Raw genomic sequence first — 24,762 nt, forward strand, 5'->3', positions numbered from 1 at the left:
TAAACCGTGTTTTCTGTCATTGTCTCTGTTTATTACGTACACCTTGGAGGGCAGTTTATTGAGCTATTGCACCAAAGCTAAAACTGAACTAACTAGGCTGGTATTCAGCTGCTTTTAAAAATCTTTAAAAAGCCAAAAATGAGAAGCTTCACAAGGCCCTATAGGTTTAGAGCTGCAGAGTGAACCTGCAGATCTTTGAAAGGGATCATAAAAATCTTACATTTAATTCTGAATTTGATAGGAAGTCGGTGTAAAAAAAAAGACTTATAACTGGATGAAATCAAACCTTGGCGAATCAGAATTTCTGTCAAAACCAGAAATCAGCCACATTGGTATTGTCCACTATCTGACAATGCTTCTCAGCTAATGAAATCCATGCAGTTTTGTGTGGGTTAGAGGTGAATATGCTGACCATGTCTTTGACCTTATGCCCTAATTCAATTATAGATCTTTAACTCTCTCCCTTATTTTATGTCATCTCTTCTGTTGTCTGCCATCAAAAAGATCTCAAAAGTACCAAAATTACCATTAACCGTACCATTAACTTATCATCTGTCAAAAGGAAAGCATGCACAGTACAAACAGAATAGGACCCAAAGCAGAACCTTGGGGCACTCCACAACACAGTTTTAATGGCTTCTGGTTGACATTACTAGTGTCATCAGTTGGCGTGAAAGTCTTTTAAACCTAACCTTTGATTAAACTTCTGACTTGGCAATAAACACCAAATACTTAATAACATACAAATAAATAACACTTGCATATAATGCGCTTTCTACTCTGATAAAGCCTATAGTGTATTTCTTTAAAGCTGGGTCAATCATGGTACATACATAGCAGTACATAGTGCATACCATGTACTAATTACCCACTAATACAAACACAGCTGAGAATAGAGCAGTAGAAACAAGGGTGTCCACATGGGCTCACAACTAAAAGTTGCTTCAAAGCTCCTCAGTGAGTTAATCTGGTTCAGCCAGCAGGTTCAACCTCTACCTGCCTGTTATCTGTAGGTTAAATGGAAAGGTGAGGGACAGGGTCATGACCCCTATTCAAACACAACTACTCCTGTGATCACATTACCAAGATGACATCTCCAGCCACCTCTGTCCTTGATCTTTCACTTTTACTCTCACACCCATCTACCCCACCTCCCTCTCTTTAACTCCCCCTCTGAAACCACTAAATGGATCCAGAGGCTCTCACCGACGCTGAGAGCACCACAGATGACCACAGGCCCGCCAAGTCGTTTTGGGAACTATCACACAGGAAGCAACTCAGAGATATTCCCACCTTCCCCCCTCTTTCTCTCCCTCCTCCCCCTCCTCCTTTACATCCTCCGTGATGAAGAATGTCCCCCCGCTGCGATAGTAGCCACAAATGTGGAGCAGGCTCCTGTTTCCTGCCCGCGTGCATCTGTTCCCTCCAGCACTGATCCCAGATAGAGGCTTCATCGAGCCTGGGAACTGACTTGAGCTGACAGACGTGCAGAGGGCGAGAGAAGAGGCTCAGCCCTGCCTGCCTCAACATCCAAGTTCCCAAGTCAGCGTCTCTTCCTGGAGGCCAGGTCGAGACCGTGGTCGTTAAACTCTAATTAGAGTGTCTCACTTTGGGGGCAGCCACTGGGAATGATAACCAGGATCAGTCAGTGTGATTGGACGGTTGGTTTAACGATAAAGAAATTGCTCTCAGGGCCATTTAGTACAAAACAAATACACTTTTTTTTATTGAGTTCATGTTTAGTAAAGCAATGGAAGCATTCAGTGCAAACCTTTTCCCTTTCATAAGAAGCATGAGCTCAGGGTCGTGCTATAATCAAGCCAGGGATTTTCGATTAAATAAGAAGCGATCCCTTTAGGAAGAAAAACCCAACACCCCCTCTACTTCTTCAGTTCACTGCCTCTATCATTTTACATAACCGTCCTTATTCTTCCTCCACCTCCTCCCTTTGTCTTTGATTCTGCCTACATGCTTTAATATAGCTTCTTCTGAGCGTCCCAGAGGAGTAAGTGTTTTGTGTGTAAGCAAGAAAAAAAAAGGGGAGCTGTGATGGAGCCGCTTCTTTTCACTCATACGTGCAGGTGTGTGGGGGATCAGATTTCTGTGATTAAATTTATGGCTTTGTCCCAACAAAACCACACCTCCTCCTCATTCAGCAAGGCCCCTTCTGATGTCCTGATTTACTCAGGCCGACATGTCATCATGGACACATAATTAAACTTAGAAAAATACTCTCATGATACGTTCCTCTGCTCTCTCTGTCCTATATCTCCTTGTCCCCACTCTCCGTCCTCCACTGGGAATTATTGCTGCTATTTTTCAGGCCCTTAATTCCCTGCCTTAATAGTGCATTTCCTGCTCACCAATATCAGCCATTGTAACATTATGCACGGGACTGGTTGTTACAACACAATTCTGTTCAGTGCAATACAATATTTTGCATTCACATGATTTTAGAAGCATCTGTGACTAATTTAAGCAACGAGTACAACTTAAAAACGTTTGAATTTGTAGAATTGCATCAAGGTTTTCATTAAATTAATATAGAGGCTCTGCTTAGTTAAAAAATAGTAGAAGGTAAACACTTGTCTTGTTTTAAATGCGCAAAAAATAGAGAAAGAAAATTTAATATTCTGATCCTCCAAATGAATTTAACTGAAAAATGTGTGTTTTAGATGAACAAATTTCCCTTTAAAAGTGAGCTGGTTAATTTCTCATGAACCAGTCATGAATGAATGAGGAGCTAGAGCGGAGAAGCTATTTTGAGAAATAACAGTGGGCCTAAGGGACGTTCTAGTTAGATGGCCCAGACGTTACAACGTCAACATGAAAAATCCATTTAATTGAAGCCGCTTGTGTTTTCTGTCAAAGACGCCACAAGTCAATACTTTGGGAACTTATCGGTAAAAAATAAAAAAAGATTAGACAGTATTATAATACACCATAGCAGTCCATGTGAAAGTAAATCCATGCCTTTTTCTTCTATCGCGCACAATACTGAGGGGTTAGTTAAGATCAGTTCAGCTGCATTGTCTCTTCCCCTGCAGCAGGGGGCGATAGTGTCATCTCTGGTTCACCTACACCTGGAGCGCGTGGCCTCCAGGGCTTTCTGGTGTCTCCGCTTGTTGTACCTCTTGACATAGTTGCTGCTGCGTAGGAGGCCGTCCCCGGGTTTCAGTCTGCCACCCAGCAGGTTCAGGAGGTCGGTGGGAAGATGGCGCCTCCGGTGGTAGATCTGACCCATGACAATGTATCTGGTCCCTTGGGAACAAACGGAGGGAAAGTTGAGGTGACAGGAAAAAAAGTGCAAAGTCAATGAAATTGTTGTTTGCTCTAAACAAGTAGTTGTCAGCGCTTCTGCTGATCTCAGGAAACTGGAATTCCCACATCCCACAAAGGGATACTTTGGTGTGAACTTGTCATACAGTTCTGAATTTATGTGCGTTGTGGACTGCACTGACGTAGAATATCAATTACCAAACTCTACACATCCCTTAATTTATAACTTTAATCTTATATGTGATCCCCTGGTCATCACTGAACAGCTCTGGAAAAGCGAACAGCTAAAAAACACTAGAAATATGAACCAGAACACAATTTATACACATTTTAACCAACAATAAAGAAGCCAACTACGACAGCTCAGTGTGCACAGCAATGCTTCTTTCACAACACCAAACAGAGTTTCTTGGCCAGTTTGAGGGCTTTCAAGCTACAAGGTCATACTCACCGAGTTTGATATCTGGGCAGGGCTTGCTGCACTTGAAGGTGTCCAGGACCAGGAGGCGCACTTTGAAGAAGAAGCTGTCTGGGGTCACGTACAGACGGCTCATCTTGTAGAAGCCGTCGTTGCTGACCATGAGCGTGATGAGCCGTATTCCTTTGCGCACCACATCGATGTCATGGACGACCCCATTGACAGCTGTGTCAGACGGACAGAAACATGGGACGTTAATACCCAGCTGACTCCGGCTTTAGATTATATAGGGATTTTTATAAAGGGATGGTTCGACATTTTATTTAATAATGTAATCTGCTAAGAGAAGGCCGATCACTCTAAAGCAGCTAAGTGATTAGCTTAGCTTAGCATAAACAGAAGGAAACAGTTAGCCTCTTCAAACTTACTATTACGTCTGGTCTGTTTAGTTTTAGGTCAGGTATAAAAATGGCACATGTGGTGTATGTACCTTTGGACAGAGCAAAGCTAGCTTTCTCCTTATTTTCAGGCTTGATGCTAAGCTAAGTTAAGCTAAGCTAACCAGCTTCAAGCTGTCTATTCATAAATACAGAAGAGATGCATTTATTTTTCTTTAAAGTGCAATTTGTAGACCCACATGTCATGCAGTAACTATTAGTTTATATAAAGAAAAGCTTTAAAGGAGCACATGGTCACTGATTTGTTAATGACTCGTTACATACAACTTACATAAAGTTATAAATGTTCAGGAGTATGACCAATCAGTACCATCAGACTGATTGAAAACAGTCTCACATGACTGGTCAAAGCTTCTTTAGCCTTCCCTGCATCTGACAAAGTCAGTCTTTGTCTCACATTGGGTACATACCAAACTCGCTGAAGCAGTAATACTCTCTCTCATCCTTCTCCTTCCTGCACTCACTCATGCAGAAGGCGTCATGCGTAAAGTCGGACTCTGCAGAGAAGAGGACAAAAAAAAAAAAAAAACGAGTAAAGGGATGAGAGGAGAAGAGAGTGACTGTCATTTAGAGCTCATTAGAGGGGTTGTCATTATGAAACCGAGGCGTCACGCTGCTCAGCAGCAGAATGGAGGAGGTCGACGTGTCATGGGATCACTATCTAACACCCTCACTTGCTTCGCATTTGATTCATTGTGAACTGCACACACACACACGGACACACTGCCAGACACATTTGAGGTTATAATTAGTGGCAGGGGATGTTAATTAGTCACCAAACCAAAAACCTAACCTACCACTCTCGTTACTGCTGTGTGTGCATGTGGCATTATGCATGATATTGCTGGTATTTACACAAATCTAGCCTCTTGGAAAGTATTCTGGTTGCTCTTCTTATTACACATATAGTGGTGAGTGACAGGAGATGTGCAATAAAGATCCCTAAGATAGATTCAAACCTGGGACATCCTTATGTCACCAGGATGCATTAGCTTTCAGGTATCTTTTAAAATGGATTTTTGATATTGGTGTGTAACATGTGTATATATATAGGGGATACATTAAAGGATTATCTCATCTTATGTGTATATGTGTGTATTAAATATTAAATAAATTACATTTTGCATAAGATAAATCCAAATGCAGTTTATTTTTTATTGTGTAACTAATGCAAACAAGATGTATTATGTGGTTATTAGTCGCTGTTAACTGTTATTGTGCAATATAATATTTGAAAGGTCAATAAACTCATATTATTACTGGCTATAAATTCTGTGTTATGAAGCATCAAAGATTTTCCCAGCTGGCTTACATTACATTAGTTGAAATATATAATCCCAGAGAGGGAGTAACATTCAAAGATACCGTCATGAGATTTAACGGTCAAGAAACAACAGATCCTTCCATACCTCGCCTCAAGAGGTCAAAGTGGTAAAGCAGGCTGGAGGAGTGGCGGTTGAACATGACCGATGGGCGGCTGTTGTTCCGGGCTGATGTGCTGATTCCAGACTGATAGAGGCTGGACTTCCCAGGCCGGTTCTCCTCGGGGTCCAGGCGTCGGTTGGTGGGATCTCTACGTGGAGAAGCAGCCGTTTGCTGCGGCTGATTCTGAGTTTGTGTGTGGGTTGGAGCTCTGGGTCTGGAGTTGGGGTGTCCCTCTGGCTCGCTCTGCTGAGGGGGGCCGATGTTGGCCTGGGAGTCCTGATTGGTCTTCTGCACTGAGCGGTTTGTGGCAGCACCTGAAGCCGCTGTCAGCTGCATTTTGGGCAGCAGACCAGCAACCTCTCCTCTGGTTTTCTCGCTGTTGTGCTCCACCAGACGGTCACTCTTGGGGCCCTTTTTGCTCTTGTTGTGGGGACTGTGGTGGCGGGGGATGGGGGCCAGGTCGCTGTGCTTGGGCCACACGGCAGAGGGAAGAGGGTGGAGGTTAAATTTGGACTCGCTGGTCTTGCTGCTTTTCTCCAGGAGCTCGTTGATGGGCAGGGAGGGCTCCTTAACCAGCAGCCTGCTCTGGTTGCTCGGAGCTGGATCCACAAAGGTGCTGGGACCCTTTTCTATCAGGGTGTACAGCTCTACAGTTGAAACAAAGGCTGCTCTTTAGTGACACATTCTGACATAGTGCTCCTTTTACAGAGGAAAACAACAGGCAGTTTGTTTAGTTCCGCTCTAAACCTTCCTTTAAACTTTAATGTTATAATGACGAGATGAATGCTGATAGTTCTTTAACTGAAGGTTTATCAGTAAGGAGTATTTGGGACGTCACAAGAACTTATTTTATATAAAAATATAAAATACATATAAAATTTCTTGTAATGAAACTTACTGATAAACCTTGAGCCATGTGTGTGTTATATCCTTCTTGTATAATATATAAAACATTCTATAGAAAAGTATGATACATAGATATATTATACACATATATAAATCAAGACACGTTGTAAACTGTAACTCACCTTATCTGAATCACATTATATCATTGTTTCGGAGTGTCTTATTTTTTTCTTATGCATGCAAATTAAATCACAATTGCAACCCATTTATAGTTCTGCAGCATTTTCAGAGATCTCATGACTCTTTCATTGGCTGCATCCACGGCTACAGACCACTGTCTCTTGCAAATGTTGTACTGACAATTATATTTCATCGCATTAATTTGCAAAAGAACAACAAACAGAGAAAATGGTCGTGTAGGTGTAGAGAAACACCAAATGTCACTTCACATCAATGTAGGGCAATTAAAAAAAAAAAAGAAATCACCTACCATTAACAGCATGCTCCTCTGTGTTATAAAGAGGAATCACTAGAAACAGAAGGATCAGAGTAATCCCAGTCATCCTGGATGCTCAGCGTGGACACACTTTGAGGTCTGCTGCTGAGCTGGGAGTCCTGGGATTTTTATAGGAGTGCTCAGGAAGGACATGGGGTGGAATAGGGAGGTGGTGGGACGTCCCAAATACCGAAATAAACATTTTGACATCACACTCCTTTCATTCATACGTGGGCTCTTAATAAACTTGAAGATTTTTATTATTATTATTTGCTATATATCACAGAAAACGTGGATATAATCTGGTGTACAAAGTAGAAACAAAGAGGGATTTTATTAAAACGGAACCCACCTTCTAGTGTCTGGTTGGAATCTTTTGTAGAGATGGTTTCTTTGTTTGGCTATTTGGGCGCTTGAAACGTTAAGAAAAAGAAGATAAACTACAAGCCAGAATACAAGCGACAATGAATTTCTGCTAAACTTTAACGCTGATAGCGTTGTATAAAGAAACGCGTGTCTTTATTGACATCTAGTGGCCAACAGGAGGAACTGCAACTCAAATTAGTCAAATTAGCTTCATACTAATACTTCCGGTAAGTGCTTTCAAAATAAATGAAGAATTCGAAATTTTTACTGACCTGAAGTTGTTGTTCATCGTCACTGTTTGACAGCTACAATATTCTGACACCTTTAATGGTTGATTGCGCAACGGACTGAAACTGAATTTTACGAGATAAATATCATATCCACTAAGCAAATTATTTAAGTCATGTTCATCTTTTTAAATGTTATCCCAAACCACATGATGAGTGTTCACTGCCCCCCAGTGGTCAAAATGAAGAACTGCAGCACAGTGTTTCTCTTTTTTATTGTGAAAAAGAACAATTGCACAGCAAATACACTGCTGCATTGTTTACATAGAAGCAGAAAGAGTATTACATTCTACTTTATTTTGAATGATAGAATGGCTGCCTGCCTTGAGTAAAAGGTGACTGTTAACTGCATTTAATTATGAGTCTCGACTGCTATCAAGTGGTCGGACGAAGGAACTTCTTCACAGCTCTGCAAACCAGAATCAGCAAACATGATGGCAAAATGTTCTCATGAAGTTCAAGCACTTTATGTTGCTGTCTACAGGACTGGACAAGCGATTATCAGTAGGTTGTTGCAATTGTGCTAGTTATAAGTACTTTTTTGCACCTCATTTTACAAACCATTTCTCTCATGTCTTACATGTTTACAAGTTTATCAAAATATGCAGATCAATGGACTATCATATAAACATCCACACATACTGGTCCAGACTTTTTCAGTAAGACTTTTCGATTATTGTACTCTGGCTACAGTTACACAGTTACCTGCGTGTGGCTGCCCTTAATTGCACATTGAACATGTGGTTTGATGCTAAAATGGCATGTTATTTGTTTGGTCTTAGCTTGCATTGATAAGTGAGGTTTAAATCAAAAATGTATAGCCAAGCTAGTAGGCTAGTGACAATGGCCCCAAATTTGTGAGATACCCCTACCGGAGGTAGAACCAAACCCAACAATGTTTTTTGTCATCTCTAAGGTCTCCCATATATGAAATGGATTCTTAGCTAAAAATATTTTACTGCTAAGATTGTTAAATTAACATGTATTGTTATGCACCCCAAAACCAAAAAAGGACTAAAATATAGCCTGTCCGTATGGAAGTTATGGCATAAAAAGTAATGCAGATCAATCATACAAGCTCTGAGAGCTTTGAAATTTGCCAGGTTTGTGGTCAGGACGTTACTCTACCTACTAGAAAAGACTGCATGTGAATATATTGATGTATGGAATGAATAGAGACCTATAAACACATACCTAAAATAGGCGGCCATGCAAAAAGTCGATATTTATACAAAATGTTTTCATTTACATTGTGGTTGCTTTGTCAGGGACCATCATAGAAACACATATGATGGCTTGTTGGAAAGGTGAGGTTGTGCTGAATCCAGCAATACCACATATGGAAACATTACATGACATATCAGGGTGTTCTTTCACTCAATGTATGAGGTGTCCAAAATGAAAGGAAACGGAACACTGACAAAATAGAGTCTTAATTCCAAATCACATTATCAGTGGTTAGAAGAATGTTGACAAATGCATTCTTACTGCAAAATAAGTTACATAAGAAGTGCTGATATATATTCATGTTTATATCTTCATCATATTTATGATGATTATAATGACAATTTTCATAGGGAAACCTGGAGTCAGGATTGCAGCTTGACCTTAATTCATTTTTTAATAAAACTATAACTTAATTTCAGACAATACAAATTAAATTTAAGGTCTTAAATCAAACAAATGCAATCTAACAAAACAAACACTCTGAGGGGGAATGACCCCTCACTGAAACTCCAGCTCTTCTCAGGCTTTTTTTTTCTAGCAGCAATCATTTGAAACATGAACTGCTTTGGTATAGCCATTCTGGTGGTTATCTCCAGTGGCCACTTTGGGGAAGTCAGCCACAACTGCAACATAACACTGTCACTCTTCCACATTGTCATCGGTGACAAAATGAGTCATATTTGGACAGTCTGGGAAAGGGCAAGAGCAAAACTCTGTGCAGGTCAAGCCCACTAATAGACACTGGCATTTGGTGGCATCGTTGCAGTTTCCATCTTTACAGTAGAGGTGGGTGAGGTCTCTTACTTCTTTCGGTGCTGGTGCCTTCTGGAACATCACAGGTTCAATGCACCCATCTTCTCTGAGCCTCCATCCTTTACCAACTGGGTTCCAGAGAAGAGGTTTGGCCAGGTGGCTGTGACGCCACACTGCTGTTTGGTACAAGGCTCTCAGTACGTGTTGCTGGAAGGCATCTTCCGTTGGAGGTAGATTTGCTGCTGACAAATCTGTGGTAGATGCTAGTGTGTACCTCAGCTCATCCAGATTGGTGCAAGGATGCCCATCCACCTTTTTCTTTTGCCCATACAGGAGGAGGGCATACTTTCTTGCCACAGGCAAAGCCTCTTCCAGACTACCAGACAGTCCAAAGTTGGCCATTTCCTGTAACTCACAAAGATGGGTCTTCAGTTTTGTGAGGGCAGTGGCCTTCCGAATTCTGTACAAACTGCTTGTGGTGTCACATCCCGTGAGGGCGTGGCATGCAGGTAAACACTCACAAAGCACTGCTCCAAGCTTCTGAGCGATCAAACAGACAGGGATGAATCTTTCCTTATGGCCATGTCCAGAGTGCATAAACACATCTGAGGATCCAAACATCCCTTTACTTGAATAGTACAGAAGCAAAACTAGTACATCTGTATCATCACATTTGACTATTAGACGAGAATGTGACTGTGCAAGATGTATTGCATGTAACACCAGCCTCGTGTCAGCCTCCTCCTGGTCACTGTAAAGATCTGTCAAGCAATCAATGCCTGACCTGCTAACACTCTTAACCTCCTGACCATTTTCAAAGCCACCTGCCAAGATGACAGTGTTCCCCGAAGAAAGTCTCATTGGTCCAGTACTTGCGATGTAGGTGCTGACAAAGTCACATAGAGCAGCCTTGTTTCCACTGATCCTGAGGTATTTTCTATAGTTTGGAACCCTTGTTTGTCCTGTGATGATATGTGTTCGTCTGCTTGTTTGAATGGTGCCTCTTCTTTGTCTCTCAAGGTCTTTGACTGAGTGCTGGTGGTCATATCTATCAAACAATATAACGACACAGCTGTTACCTTCTTTTCCCATTAAAGTTGTGACCTTTTTCCAAACGCACTCACCCAGGTCATTGAATGTTTGAAAGGCTGAATCACTGAGACTCTGTAGAAGAGCCATGCCATCGATGATGTATGCTGATTGTTCTTCAACATTTGGAAGTTGCTGTGTCTGTTCAACAACAGCCTCGAGTTTCTTGGCCAGGTCAGCTTTTGTTGTCTTCCTCATGCTTCCATCATCATAAAATAAAGAGGGCGGGACAGCTGCGAGTTCGTGAGACATCACAGTCTCCATGGACACCTCTCTTTGCTTGGAGACAGCCAGTAATCTTCGAAAGAGCACATCTGAGTCCATGTGAACCTTTCTAGATATGCTGACTCCAACTGATGCTTTCATGTCCTTGAAGGTTGCACACTGCTTTCTTTTCTCTGGCTCCCAGAAGCTCTTTGTTCTCTTTGATTTTGCAAGACGTTGTTCAATGAAAATGGCATTCTGCTTCGCACCATCTTGGAGGAAACTTGAGAGCTCTTTTGCAACTTTCTCAGATGCAACCTGACCACTTGCAATGTTGATCAGTTCCTCTGGAATGCTATCAAGATCAAAAGGATTCTGCCTCTGCTCCACAGCTTCCATTATCTTCTGTATGTCCCTTTCGTCTCTGTCCATTCTTGATGCTCCATGCTCCTTGTGTGCTTTTGGGCTCTGATCATCAGTATCACAAAGCTCTTTCATGGCATCCACATAAGCCGTGGTCACATGTCTGGTCATCAACCATCTTGTGAGAGCTCCTTTTCGTAATGTGAAGCCAACAACTCCACCCTGACTCTTGCCTTCTCGATTAATGGTTTGCTCCAGTGCCTGATCAGTAGCCACACAGTTGAAGCTTCGATGCTCAGACCGGCGAACAACAAACCCACCTTGCTGCATGAAATTATATTCTTCTGGTTGTTCATGTTCAAGTGCTTTTATTTCTGCAACATAGACTGGCATGTACTTGCTATAGTTGGTCCTGCCAGCAGCTCTGAACCAAGGCATGACTTCACACATGCAATTCAGGTGAAGTTGAAAGTCAGCTTCACGCTCCGAACGAAGAATCCTTAGCAATAGATCAGCACCATTAAGGAACATTAACCAGTATTCAAAGGTTGCTGATTGCTTAACTCCCTCATTTGTGAACATCTGGATTCTCTTCTGGATCTCATGAAGTTCAGCCTCCACCTCACTGATGAGCTGTTGTGCAGTGGCCTTGTCGTTACCATGAAATGCATGCTGTACATCTCGTAGGATTTGCTCTTGTGCTTTGGTCATTGCACATTGGCCTTGTTTTTCAAGCCATGATTGCATGGCTTGCCAAAAGAGCCTGAACAGAGCTTCGGAAGCTAGCTTTATGCTTCTTACTCCTCTTGCCAGCTGTTTCCCTTGAAGCAGCCCACTGCTGGTCTGGACAGACAAAAACTAATATTATTATTTTCCATTATTCAGTAATAACTTGACCAAAACAAATCTCAAGTGGATATAAATACTTTAATAACGGTGTTCCATTCCAATGTTAACCTGATGTAATTGGATCTCTTTCATATGAACTGTATTGTATACTGTGCCATTGTCATGGTTCTGTTTCTGTGTTCATGTTTTGAGTTTTGTTCATGTTTCTCGTCTTCCTGTTTCCTGTTTTACTTTGTTGAGTTTTTGATTTCCTGTTTTACTCCTTGTGTTTCTCTGTTGATTAAGTAATTGGTTTCACCCTGTGCCTCTTGATTTCTGTCACCTGTGTCTCGTCACCCCTTGGTTCCTTGTGTGTGCATATATAGCCCTGCCTTCCCCATGGTTCCTGTCGCGTCATTCCCTATGGTTTGTTACCCTGTGTGTCTCCATGTTTTGTACCCCTCTGCGTATCTTCACTGTTCCTAGTGTTTTTTTGTTTCTAGTCTCTAGCTGCCTTTTGTCTTTTGAAAGTTTTGATTTTGTTTATTGGAATTCCTGCTTTTGTCAGCAGCGCCTTTTGTTTCCTTTCTATTTTATTAAACCCCAGTCTTGCCTACTCCTGCCTCGCCGACTTTTGTCCTGCACTTGGGTCCTACCTCACCTCCCCCCTTGGACAAAACCGTGACAGCCATATGAAAATTGTCATTATTATCATCATAAATATGATGAAGATATAAACATGAATATATATCAGCACTTCTTATGTAACTTATTTTGCAGTAAGAATGCATTTGTCAACATTCTTCTAACCACTGATAATGTGATTTGGAATTAAGACTCTATTTTGTCAGTGTTCCGTTTCCTTTCATTTTGGACACCTCATACATTGAGTGAAAGAACACCCTGATATGTCATGTAATGTTTCCATATGTGGTATTGCTGGATTCAGCACAACCTCACCTTTCCAACAAGCCATCATATGTGTTTCTATGATGGTCCCTGACAAAGCAACCACAATGTAAATGAAAACATTTTGTATAAATATCGATTTTTTGCATGTCCGCCTATTTTAGGTATGTGTTTATAGGTCTCTATTCATTCCATACATCAATATATTCACATGCAGTCTTTTCTAGTAGGTAGAGTAACGTCCTGACCACAAACCTGGCAAATTTCAAAGCTCTCAGAGCTTGTATGATTGATCTGCATTACTTTTTATGCCATAACTTCCATACGGACAGGCTATATTTTAGTCCTTTTTTGGTTTTGGGGTGCATAACAATACATGTTAATTTAACAATCTTAGCAGTAAAATATTTTTAGCTAAGAATCCATTTCATATATGGGAGACCTTAGAGATGACAAAAAACATTGTTGGGTTTGGTTCTACCTCCGGTAGGGGTATCTCAAAAACTAAAGCCCTTTTTGACCATTTGTCACTAGCCTATAGTTAATAGCATTAATATCTGGCTTCATCATAACATAGAGATGAAGGATTCGTACGAGTGTTGTGTGTTACTAATTGCAGGGCTGAGGACGTTGATAAGATGGTCAATGAACGAGATCTGAATCCAGAAAAGGAAGCTAAATGCGACCCAGATGGGACTCGAACCCACAATCCCCAGCTCCGGAGGCTGATGCCTTATCCATTAGGCCACTGGGTCATTACGTAGTAACAAATAAAAAAATGGATTTATCGAGTTAAGGAATAGATGGAAAATGTTGTTTAAATGTTTGTTGGAGTATGAAAGGCTTAATGGACGTTTAAGTGAACAAAGTAATGGTCACCTGCGATTGAATTGGTTATTTTAGACAATGCGTTCGTCGACAATGAGAACCAGCAATAGCACAAACGCAAGGCCACTTAATCTCGCGATATTCACATCGGTTGCCTTTGACAACAGGTTTGTTGTTTGATACGTTTTTTTAAGCGTGGGCAAGTGGGCGGTGCTTATATGCCAACTGACCATTCACGTTTAAGAAAAAACAGGGAGGTACTTACACGACGTCACGCCTCTTGTACAAAAAAAAAATTCAAGCAAGCTGAAAGGTAAGCACGTTGCGCATGATCTTTGACCAAATGTTGCTTTTAAACAAGTTAGTCGTTGCTATAACTGTTTATTTTACGTACGTTCGTTTGTTTAGTAATGGAATGAATAATCTTTGTATTCCCACGTTCAGCGGGTTTGAGGTATTTCTTTACTAGACAGGGTCCGTGTGAGATGGGCCACATGGTGTTAGATAACCGGCTTCAAGACAACCGTTCGGTTAGCTAGCTTACCGCCTGCTAACAAGCTAACAGAGTTAACCGGAGGGGGAAGTGAAATCAGCCGTTGATCCGAGTATTTCATTTGTGCTGTTTTATCCTCGTTTAACAGGCGGTGTCAACAACGGTGCTGGAATCGATTGTCTGAACAGTCAGGAATGTCAGCTGTAAACGACAGCGGAGCTCGACTCAACCAGTTCAAAAACAAAGGGAAGGATGTCAATGTAAGCTCTACCACGAACAGCCTTCTTTTATTTAGTAAATCCATTCCTTAAGCGTAAACTGTACTAAACGATCTAACTGTGTGCCGTTTCTTTATGGATCTCGGTGTCTGCAGGAGCTGCGGCGCAGGAGAGCGGAAGTCAACGTGGAGCTCAGAAAAGCAAAAAAAGATGATCAGATCCTGAAACGGAGAAACGTCCAAAGCCTCGATGACGAGCCGATCTCACCTCTCCAAGAACAAGATCCCAATGCACAGGTATTTAGTAGCTCACGATTTATTCCCTCCCCGTACTTTCATGTTGGCTGCTTAATTTGATGGAAAGAGTAAACAGGGCGCACCTGAAATAAACACACCCGCTTCCGATGTCGGAAACATTTGAATACAGAATATAACAGGCCGCCATGTCGATTATGTTTGCGCCAAAGAGATAAGGCCCGCTTGACTTGAGCGTTATAAGCCCATGTAAAAACAGGTCAGCCGGCTCTGTATGCACACAGTGACCAGAGGTTGTTGCAGATCTTGGAGCCAACTTAAGTGTCCGCCTGATGTTAATAAACCTTACCCACAATGTTAATTTCTCACCATGTCTTGCAAGTTTGAATTGGAATCCAGGATAATTGTCCCGATGAACAGGTGTCCCTTTTTTCCCTTTAAAATATTGATCTGCATTGCCCCCGATCCTGTAACTCTGACCTAAACATATTTCAAGCACGTTCCACTGAATGTCAGGGTTATTTTTAAACGCTGTTTGACCCGGGTTTACTCTGCAGTAATCCTCTCCTGTTTCTGCTTCCACAGCCTCATCAGCACTGGTCTGTGGAGGAGATTGTAGGAGGTGTAAACAGCCAGAATGTAGATTATCAACTGCAGGCAACGCAAGCAGCCAGGTAACAGAAGTAGGAAAAGTAGTGTGGTTGTAGTTGTTGTAGGAAAAGTTATTATCTGTGTCTTGTTGACACGTACAGAATGGGACTAGGAGGAACAGTACAGTACTTTCACTAACTTGTCTACTGTGGTGTTTTCTGTGCAGAAAGCTCCTGTCCAGAGAAAAGCACCCACCCATTGACAAAATCATTGCTGCCGGCCTCATCCCAAAGTTTGTTAGTTTTCTGGCATTTTCTGAATGCCCTCCCATCCAGTTTGAGGCTGCCTGGGCCCTGACAAACATCGCCTCAGGTACCTCAGACCAGACCTCTGCCATTGTGGAAGGAGGGGCCATTCCAGCCTTCATCAACCTGGTGACATCACCCCACCAGCACATCAGCGAGCAGGCCATTTGGGCCCTGGGTAACATTGCAGGTACTGCTGGCTGGTGTTTGACACATGCATATTGTTGTCAGTGGGTTATGATGTGCGTTGTTGACATGGCTGAGTTCATTGTCCAAAGGTGATCCGTGCTAACTAAAAATAAGGCATTGCCTATTGTTACATTGGCATTTGGCTGCTTGTTTGCTTAGGCGGCAGTTAGTAACGAGTAGTAGTTTTAAAGCAGAGCATCAAAAAAAAAAATGGGCTCTGGCATATTATAGTAAGTGGATAACACATGAAAGGTTCTTTAAGTGTTCTGTATTTTTTGTGTTTTCCTTTCTATAACTGCACTGTTTACAAGAGATGAGTGTAAATTCCATTTCTCCCCAAATTTAGGTGATGGACCCACTTACAGAGACCTAGTCATCAAACATGGGGGTCTCAATCCACTCCTGGCTTTGCTCGCAACCCCTGACCTGTCTGTGTTTCCTGTGAGTTTCTATCTAATATTATACGTACTTCTGTTGTCTTTAATAGACACATTTTGTTTTTCATGTCAGTGCAACCGTGTTATATTTACATATCCAGACGCATACAGCATCACACAGTATCTTGACCTAGCTTAGACAGACCTTACCTTAAAATGTTAAGACTTTTCTGTTGACTTTTCTGTCTTTTATAACATTAAAAAAATAATAATATACTTAACAATTTACACATATTAGTGTGGAAAGGATATTGTAGACTTTTAATTCCAAATAGTTATTATAGCTAGATGTAATAAGTTTTTAATGTCATGCACTTTTAACAATCCCGTGTTCAATTTTAGTGTATTCTGCATGTCAACAACTATTATTTTATAGCAGTTTGTTCTAAAATAACATCTGCCTTTCAACTTCCCAACTCACTATACCAGTCTGGCTACCTTCGTAACGTCACCTGGACACTTTCCAACCTGTGTCGGAATAAGAACCCCGCCCCACCTCTGGGTGCGGTGCAGCAGCTGCTTCCTGCCCTGGTGCGCCTCCTCCACCACGATGACAGGGAGGTCCTGGCCGACACCTGCTGGGCTGTTTCCTATCTGACTGATAGCACCAATGAGAGAATAGAGGTGATGGTGCAAGCTGGCCTGGTGCCCCGTCTAGTTCAGCTCCTGGCTTGTGGAGAGCTCTCCATTATGGTATGTGGGGTAGATATATGTATAAATAGACCTGGTGTGTCTTATAAAATAATTACTGTCATCGTCATCATCCTTCTCTCCCTCACCTCCCAGACTCCAGCTCTGCGGTCACTTGGCAACATCGTGACTGGGACAGATGAGCAGACCCAGTCTGTGCTAAATGCAGGTGCTCTGGCAATGTTCCCTGTCCTGCTACGCCACCACAAGCCCAACATCCAGAAAGAAGCAGCCTGGACAATTTCCAACATCACTGCTGGCAAAGAAACCCAGATTCAGGAAGTTATCAATGCAGGCCTGATTCCCGTACTGATGGAGGTCCTCCAGCAGGTCAGATATCAAGAGGAGATGGAAAATATAGCAGGCTTGTGGGATTTCTGCTGATTTATTTATATTTCACTGACATAAACACTTATATACATTTTTCTCATCCGTATTGTCATCTTTGAGTATTAGACAGGGCATCACCTGAGCTCCAAATCTGTTTTTTGTGACCAAAGTCTTGAGCAAGTGCTACAGCTGGAGTATTCCTAATGCCTCCAATGAATATATTGACACTGTTTACAGTCAAGGAATTTACAGATTTGTTATAAATCCTGACATTTCAATAAGTAAATATATTTTGTCTGTTGTGGTCACTTATTATCACCCCAATGTCTCTGTGATGTGCTGCACATTATAAATAGAGTCTGTATTTTATGAACAAATGAAAAGAAGATCAGACATTTCTATTATATCGCTTTGCTTTGCTTTGCTTTGCTCTGGCCTAAAACCTCCAATGTGTTTTCTCTTTAGGGAGACTACAAAACCCAGAAGGAGGCAGCGTGGGCTATCACCAATTATACAAGTGGTGGAACAGTGGAGCAAGTGGCCTACCTGGTTCAGTGCAATGTGCTAGAGCCTCTGCTCAGTCTACTGACAGTCAAAGACAGCAAGATGGTCCTGGTCATCCTGGATGCAGTCTACAATATTTTACAGGTATATTACCAATTAATCACAAAATCACAGTCCCAATTCTGACCTTGATCGACTGGCAGCCATTGTCCATTGAGTGTATTTTGTAAATCAACATGCACCCAAGTTATAGTATTTTAGCCACAAAGGCAGAATTACATCCATATTCCTTTTGCTAAATAAACATCTTAATGGACACAAAGACAACTTCCACAATATAGTAAAGAATATTAAATTGTATGGCGAAATAATAGATTCAAATTTACTCTATTTACGTCTTCAAGGAACTCTCCAAGTCCAGTTGCCTTTTTTTTTTTTTTTTTAACATATTTGGACTGAGAACCTTCAAAAACATAGCACAATTCACACATAAACTGTGATGATGAGTGATGAGCAATAAGTTTATGATATCTATCAAGAAATAACCTAGATTTTAAGTCAACTGGAAATCACACTGAAAGACTTGCAGGGTCAGTTTGAGTGCATGAAAGAGAAGCCTAATTTTACACCTTCTGCAGGTGCAGTTAAAGGCACTAAAATTCAAACATTTTATTGGAGCCAGCCATGTGAAAAGGTCTAAGAGCTAATGGTGCACTCTTGCCATGAACTGGAAGAATCACAGTAATGTTAATGGATATAAGAAAAATAGCATTCAGGTGTCGTCTTACGTGCTCATCTGCCAGCAGACGTTTGTTTTCAGTTCCTGGAAAGGAGACGTGGATCTTCACAGAATTATGACATGGTCGCATTGATTGATTTGATGGACATTTTTGGCATTAAAAATGATTACATGGTCATCTCTGGTTGGAGGAAAAAAAAAAGTTAGTCATGCATATTTTTGTTTTCCATTTCCATTCAGATGGCACACAAAATGGGCGATATTGAGAAATTGTGTCTAATGATTGAGGAGTTGGGTGGTTTGGACAAGATCGAGGCGCTACAGTCCCATGACAATGAAGCTGTCTACAAGTCCTCTCTAAACATCATTGACAAATTCTTTTCTGAGGAGGTAAGTGAGATGACAGCGATCAGCACCAGTGATGGAAGCACTCGTATGAAGTCATATTAGCATTGGATCCATTGAAGTAGTTTAGATTTAATTTTCCTTATTCCTTCCTTTCTGTTAGTCTTTGCTTTTGTCTGTTACCAGTCCATTTATATTCTAAATTTTGTAATCAAAAATGAAAAACTAAAATCTAAAATTTACAATTTGTTTATGAAGTTCTTTGACTTCGGTAGTTAAATTTGCAAAAATGTAAACTTGTTTTCCCTTTGTTATTATGGATTCTTGGGTGTAGTTCACTGTACATATTGTTTATGTGACAATCTCCCAAACATGCCATGGCTTGGTGAATGCTCTAATGCTTCTCTCTTCCTGGCCCTGCTATCTTTCAGAATGAAGATGATCAGTCCATAGTTCCTGAGGCCGGTGAAGACTCTTATGCCTTCCAGTTTTCCAACGACCAAAGTACTTTCCAGTTTTAACACGTTCAGTTTGTTCCTTGTAACATAAAAAAAAGAGAATCCTTTTGGGGTTTTTTGTATTATTTTTTTAGACATTTATACTTTGTACGTGACAATACAAAAACAAAATATGAATGTTTCACAAAAATATATGTAAATAAATTTTATCCATACATAATTTTTGGTCATGGTGATGTTTCAAATATAAGCCAGCTGTGAAGGGGTGAATGTCCTTGTTTTATTTGGTGAAAAGGTTGGCAGGAGGTGAGGCATGAATAACCAGTTCTTGGTGAGGAATAGGTGCTGTTGTCCATGGTTACCACTAAGTGGCACTAAGCTTATTCTCTCTTCTTGCGAGTCTGCAAGAACTATGTGTCTACAGTAATCGTGTAATTTAAAGAATAAAATCTGTTTCAGTGCCTTCATAGTATATTACCAGAACCAGAGACTCATTATAGATTTGTATTTATGCAATATCCATTCTCTGGAAAATATCATGGTTTTTAGGGCTTGCTAGTTAAATGTAGCAGACCAAACATGCATAATGTCAATAATAACTGGAAGGTTTTCTTTTATGTGATTGTGCACACATGAGATGGAAAAGTAAACTGAATGAACACAAAAGATAGCAAATTAAATACAACAGTGGTTACATGTTTGTGGTCTGCTGGGTGCAGGCTTGGTTATACAGCCTCAGCAGCAGGAAGGAAGGATCTGCGGTAACGCTCCTTCACACAGTGTAGTCAGCTGCTGAAGGCGCTGCCCAGTGCTGTTACAGCGCCATTAAAGGGGGTGGGACTGTTTTTCCATCAGGGAAAACGGCTTTGCTTTTAGCTTCCGATCACTCACCACCTTCACAGGCTCAGACGGGCAGCCCAGAACGGAGTCTGTTCGGTCTCTTTTTGTCTGCTGCTACTGTTTCAGCAGACCACTTCATAGAGGATGGCTGATGCCACCACAGAGTCATAGAAGGACCTCAGGAGTACTCCCTGCACTCCAAAGGACCTAAGGGTCCTTAGCAGGAGTCTGCTCTGGCCTTTCTCATACAGTGCCCTAGTGGGGTCAGTCCAGTCCAGTTTTTTCTTCAGGTGAACACTGGGGTACTTATAAGTATCCACTGTCTCTATGTCCATTCCCTGGATGTTCACCGGTGTGTGTGTGCTTGTGCCTGAGGAAATCCACCACCAGCTCCTTAGTTTTACCCACATTTAGTTGGAGGTAGTTTCCCTGGTACCAGACTACAAAGTCCTCTATATTCTCCATCTGCCCCATTCTGGATGAGGCCGAGACGTCTGAGAATTTCTGCAGATGATAGCTGGTTGAGGAGCCGTGCTAATCTTCTCTGTATCGATTCCAATTTATCATATGTGCTGCTGGAGCAGGCGTGATCCACTCTTGCCCACACCAACTTGTCCCTCAGTATGACAGGCTGCATAGTGTTGAAAGCACTAGAGAAATAAAAGAACACTATTATCACAGTGCTCCCAGCCTTCTGCAGGTGAAAGAGAGAGCTCTTTCCTGTAGGTAGATGAAGGTGTCATCCACTTCGATGCTGGGCTGGTAGGCAAACTGAAGCGGGTCCATCGATGACCTCACCAGAGGGCGCAGATCGGCAAGGATCGGCCTCTACAGTGTCTTTATCAGGCCACCGTTCTGTAGCTGTCCACATCTTTGGGGCGTGGAATCTTAGGCACAGGTACCACACAGGATGTTTTCCACGGCTATGGCACCTTCCCCAACCTCAGGCTAAGGTTGAAGATGTGCCCAAAGATCCCAGCCAGCTGATCAAGACATGCACAGTCAAACAAATAAAAATGAATATGAAGATCATTCCTAAAGCAAGACGCATGATAGTCCAAGAGTTCACAAGGGAACCCAGGGTAACGTCTAAGCATCTAAAGGCCTCTCTCACATTGACTAATGAAAATGTTCATGAATCCACCATCAGGAGAACAATGAACAACCATAGTGTGGAAAATGTTTTGTGGACAGATGAGACTGTTTGGAGACGGAAAATACTGAAGCATGGGGGTGGTAATGTTCTTTAATGTCTTTGTTTGGGCCTGTTTTGATGCATCTGGGCCATGACGACTTGCCATTATTGGTCGACCAATACATTCTGAATTATACCAGAGAATTCTAAAGGAAAAATATATATGTTGCTATAACCAGGGAAAATTCTATAATATTATAATTCTAGGTTTATTTTGAAAGATTGTACCGGATGTGTTCTTACGGTTTCCCTCCCTGACCCTGCCTGTCTGCCTGCAGTAGCACTGTCTTTACCATCATCGCGGCCAACTTCAGGCAGCACGGACGGAGCAAACGCCAGCCTGGATGGAGGACAGCCCGTTCACTTGATTTCTATCAATACTGGTTACACGCGGCATGATCGGCTCTTGGGGATGTAGTTATTTGTTTGTTTGTTTTCTGCGGAAAAGGGGCTCACGCGGAGAGTGCTATTACAGCGATGTGATTAGGATATGTTGCATGCACAGTCAGCGTGATTTGCTATGGTGATACTACAAGCTAACCCCAAGCTAGCCGAGGGATTGTTTTGGGAGATACCGATTTAAAAATCTCATACACATGAATTAGGCTCTTCTTTTGGAGGATTTTCATCAAGCTGGAACACAAAGGGGATGTCTAACCAAGGAGTTAGGAGAAATGGCCCAGTAAAGCTGCGGTTGACAGGTAAGCGAATTTAAACACCCTCCTGGCGCCGCTCGGAAACATTAGCAAGTTAGTAGACGTTGGCTAGCATGCTAACCAACGTCTGCTTATTGTGCAGCTATACACTGGCGTATCTGTGTTCATGTGTAAGATAAAAATCTCATAGCCTACCGCGTGTGTTATGTATCGCTCCGAGTTGCTTTAAAATGAACAGAATTTAACTCATACTATCGCACTGAGCAACGTCGAAAGCAGTCAATGAGCCTCGCTCGTTAGCAAACATTAGCTGTGACAACAATGTTAATGTTGCGCTGGCTAACGTTACTTCTGCCCGGTTATCAGTTTTACCCTAGGTTTAGCTTAGTTTAAATAGATATGGATAAGCCTTTGCCATTCTCTGTTTATTTCAGTGAGCTTCAAATGTGCGGTTATTTTAACATTTTTCAATATTTGTGGAAAAACTCTACCACGTACTGCTTTATATTACCTGTCATTGGGACGGGACAATACCAGGAGGTAATTACTGTGTGTTTCCTCGTAGTGGCTGCCGAATCGTATGCCATTATTGTTTCTAAACATATGCCAGCATTGCCAGCATTATATCGCATTATGTCGCCATTCCCAGTGGTCTTCGTGTATTTTGGAGAACAAGTAGTGTGGCAGCATAAGCAGGAGATACCTGTCTACCGTGTGGTGTGGCTTAATTCAGCCATTCAGTTACAGAGGGTGTATTTTCTAACTAGTCAGACATTTTCTTAAGAGCAGTGTTGTTGAGATGGCATTAGTAGATTATTATCTTTAGCCTACGTGGATGGATTCATGCAGGAACCAGATTTCTAACATTTGATATTGTTCAGCAAGAATTTCCCTCTCACAATCTCTGCGTCTTCGTTTGCTTGCATATTTGTTTTATAGGCTGGTAACAGTGCTGTGTAACTCTAAATTACCACAGCACCATGTATTAACGGGGTCTGCCCTGACATTATCCTTGGTAGGATGCATTATATCTCAGCTATAGTCAAAGCTGTGTACTACTACAGGTCAACAACTGCTTCATTCACCTACAGTACTGGAGTAATACTGTAAAGAGAAATCAACACTCAGAAATCTACCCAGTTACCCTGCCTGTTCGCCTGCCCTGTGTCTTTTTCCCCTTCCATATGGGGAATGGTTTTTAATGGGCTGAAGTGGTCTTCAGACGGAATCCCAGGAATGTGAAACCTCAGAGAGAGTCTTTCCCGATCATAGACTTATTCTGTGTCTGTCCTTCACTGGGGAATATGGTGTGTGTGTTACGAAGACAAATTGGGGCTCATATGGTATTTAGAATGGCCAGAGTCTTTGCTCAGACAGTTTATGGTCAGTGATGCAAAGTCTACTTTTCAACTTGTGCATTTATTGCACGGAATACATGTATGTAGTTGTGGCTACACTTGATTTATATGTCTGAGACTGTGTATATTTAGACCTAACACTGCATCCCAGTCCAGTTTTACTCTGTCTCCTCTGCGGTCTAGTAGTTTGCAGGTTTGTTTTTTCTGTGAAAGAACAGGAATTAGCTTAACAAGTTTGGATTCAGTTTGATATTATGGGGTTAGAATAGTCATACTTAATAGTTGTTTGTTTAATATTAAACCTTATTGTGTTTCATTGTCAATTTCTAGCTATTAGCGCACCCAACCATTGGGTTTCAAAACAGACTGAATAACGTCTTGATCGTGTGGCTGGGTGGTGACTTGCTAACAGCTGCTTGAATCGATCTGCTATATACACTATATTACCAAAAGTATTCGCTCACCTGCCTTTACTCATTCTATGAACTGAAGTGCCATCCCATTCCTAACTCATAGAATTCAATATGATGTCGGTCCACCTTTTGCAGCTATTACAGCTTCAACTCTTCTGGGAAGACTGTCCACAAGGTTGAGGAGAGTGTTTATAGGAATTTTTGACCATTCTTCCAAAAGCGCATTGGTGAGGTCACACACTGATGTTGGTCGAGAAGGCCTGGCTCTCAGTCTCCGCTCTAATTCATCCCAAAGGTGTTCTATCGGGTTCAGGTCAGGACTCTGTGCAGGCCAGTCAAGTTCATCCACACCAGACTCTGTCATCCACGTCTTTATGGACCTTGCTTTGTGCACTGGTGCACAGTCATGTTGGAAGAGGAAGGGGCCCGCTCCAAACTGTTCCCACAAGGTTGGGAGCATGGAATTGTCCAAAATGTTTTGGTATCCTGAAGCATTCAATGTTCCTTTCACTGGAACTAAGGGGCCAAGCCCAGCTCCTGAAAAACAACCCCATACCATAATTCCTCCTCCACCAAATTTCACAGTTGGCACAATGCAATCTGAAATGTACCGTTCTCCTGGCAACCTCCAAACCCAGACTCGTCCATCAGATTGCCAGATGGAAAAGCGTGATTCATCACTCCAGAGAACGCGTCTCCACTGCTCTAGAGGCCAGTGGCGGCGTGCTTTACACCATTGCATCCGACGCCTTGCATTGCACTTGGTGATGTGTGGCTTGGCTGCAGCTGCTCGGCCATGGAAACCCATTCCATGAAGCTCTCTGCGTACTGTACTTGGGCTAATCTGAAGGTCACATGAAGTTTGTAGCTCTGTAGCAATTGACTGTGCAGAAAGTCGGCGACCTCTTTGCACTATGCGCTTCAGCATCCGCTGACCCCTCTCCGTCACTTTACGTGGCCTACCACTTCGT

General features: G+C 42.0%; 3 protein-coding genes across 3 annotated transcripts in view; 2 read left to right on the forward strand and 1 right to left on the reverse strand.

The window, feature by feature from the left end:
• Positions 1 to 1,693: 1,693 nt before the first annotated feature.
• LOC311503499 (uncharacterized protein) lies at positions 1,694 to 7,085 on the reverse strand. The gene is made up of 5 exons (XM_084566247.1): positions 6,917 to 7,085; positions 5,565 to 6,227; positions 4,566 to 4,652; positions 3,731 to 3,922; positions 1,694 to 3,261 (listed from the first exon to the last, which is right to left on the reverse strand). Exons 1-5 carry the CDS (start codon positions 6,987 to 6,989, stop codon positions 3,074 to 3,076), a joined length of 1,203 nt encoding a protein of 400 aa, XP_084422373.1. The 5' UTR covers positions 6,990 to 7,085; the 3' UTR covers positions 1,694 to 3,073.
• A 6,986-nt stretch (positions 7,086 to 14,071) lies between these two features.
• Positions 14,072 to 19,549, forward strand: LOC311501898 (importin subunit alpha-1-like). The gene is made up of 11 exons (XM_084563953.1): positions 14,072 to 14,089; positions 14,418 to 14,529; positions 14,643 to 14,783; positions 15,327 to 15,415; positions 15,559 to 15,827; positions 16,173 to 16,267; positions 16,693 to 16,956; positions 17,050 to 17,283; positions 17,749 to 17,931; positions 18,767 to 18,916; positions 19,303 to 19,549. The coding sequence occupies exons 2-11, from the start codon at positions 14,464 to 14,466 to the stop codon at positions 19,390 to 19,392; spliced, it is 1,581 nt and encodes a 526-aa protein (XP_084420079.1). The 5' UTR covers positions 14,072 to 14,089; positions 14,418 to 14,463; the 3' UTR covers positions 19,393 to 19,549.
• Positions 19,550 to 21,688: 2,139 nt separating this feature from the next.
• Positions 21,689 to 24,762, forward strand: part of LOC311503772 (E3 ubiquitin-protein ligase SMURF2-like) — a 52,762-nt gene continuing 49,688 nt past the window's right edge. Inside the window, exon 1 of the mRNA XM_084566646.1 lies at positions 21,689 to 22,065. Coding sequence (XP_084422772.1) covers positions 22,014 to 22,065 — 52 coding nt within the window. The 5' untranslated portion in view covers positions 21,689 to 22,013. The remainder of the gene's footprint in view (positions 22,066 to 24,762) is intronic.

The sequence above is a fragment of the Chelon labrosus genome (assembly GCF_963514085.1).
Source record: "Chelon labrosus genome assembly, chromosome: 2".
Classification (NCBI taxonomy): domain Eukaryota; kingdom Metazoa; phylum Chordata; class Actinopteri; order Mugiliformes; family Mugilidae; genus Chelon; species Chelon labrosus.

What these genes read in the sequence shown, in the direction of transcription:
- LOC311503499 (XM_084566247.1), bottom strand. Translation starts at nt 6,989, where the DNA reads ATGACTGGGATTACTCTGATCCTTCTGTTTCTAGTGATTCCTCTTTAT. An exon ending in AGAGGAGCATGCTGTTAATG is followed by an intron (nt 6,228 to 6,916) that starts GTAGGTGATTTC and finishes TTTCAACTGTAG; the next exon opens with AGCTGTACACCCTGATAGAA. An exon ending in CTGCCCAGATATCAAACTCG is followed by an intron (nt 3,262 to 3,730) that starts GTGAGTATGACC and finishes TTTGTTCCCAAG; the next exon opens with GGACCAGATACATTGTCATG.
- LOC311501898 (XM_084563953.1), top strand. Translation starts at nt 14,464, where the DNA reads ATGTCAGCTGTAAACGACAGCGGAGCTCGACTCAACCAGTTCAAAAAC. An exon ending in ACAAAGGGAAGGATGTCAAT is followed by an intron (nt 14,530 to 14,642) that starts GTAAGCTCTACC and finishes CGGTGTCTGCAG; the next exon opens with GAGCTGCGGCGCAGGAGAGC. An exon ending in AACAAGATCCCAATGCACAG is followed by an intron (nt 14,784 to 15,326) that starts GTATTTAGTAGC and finishes CTGCTTCCACAG; the next exon opens with CCTCATCAGCACTGGTCTGT.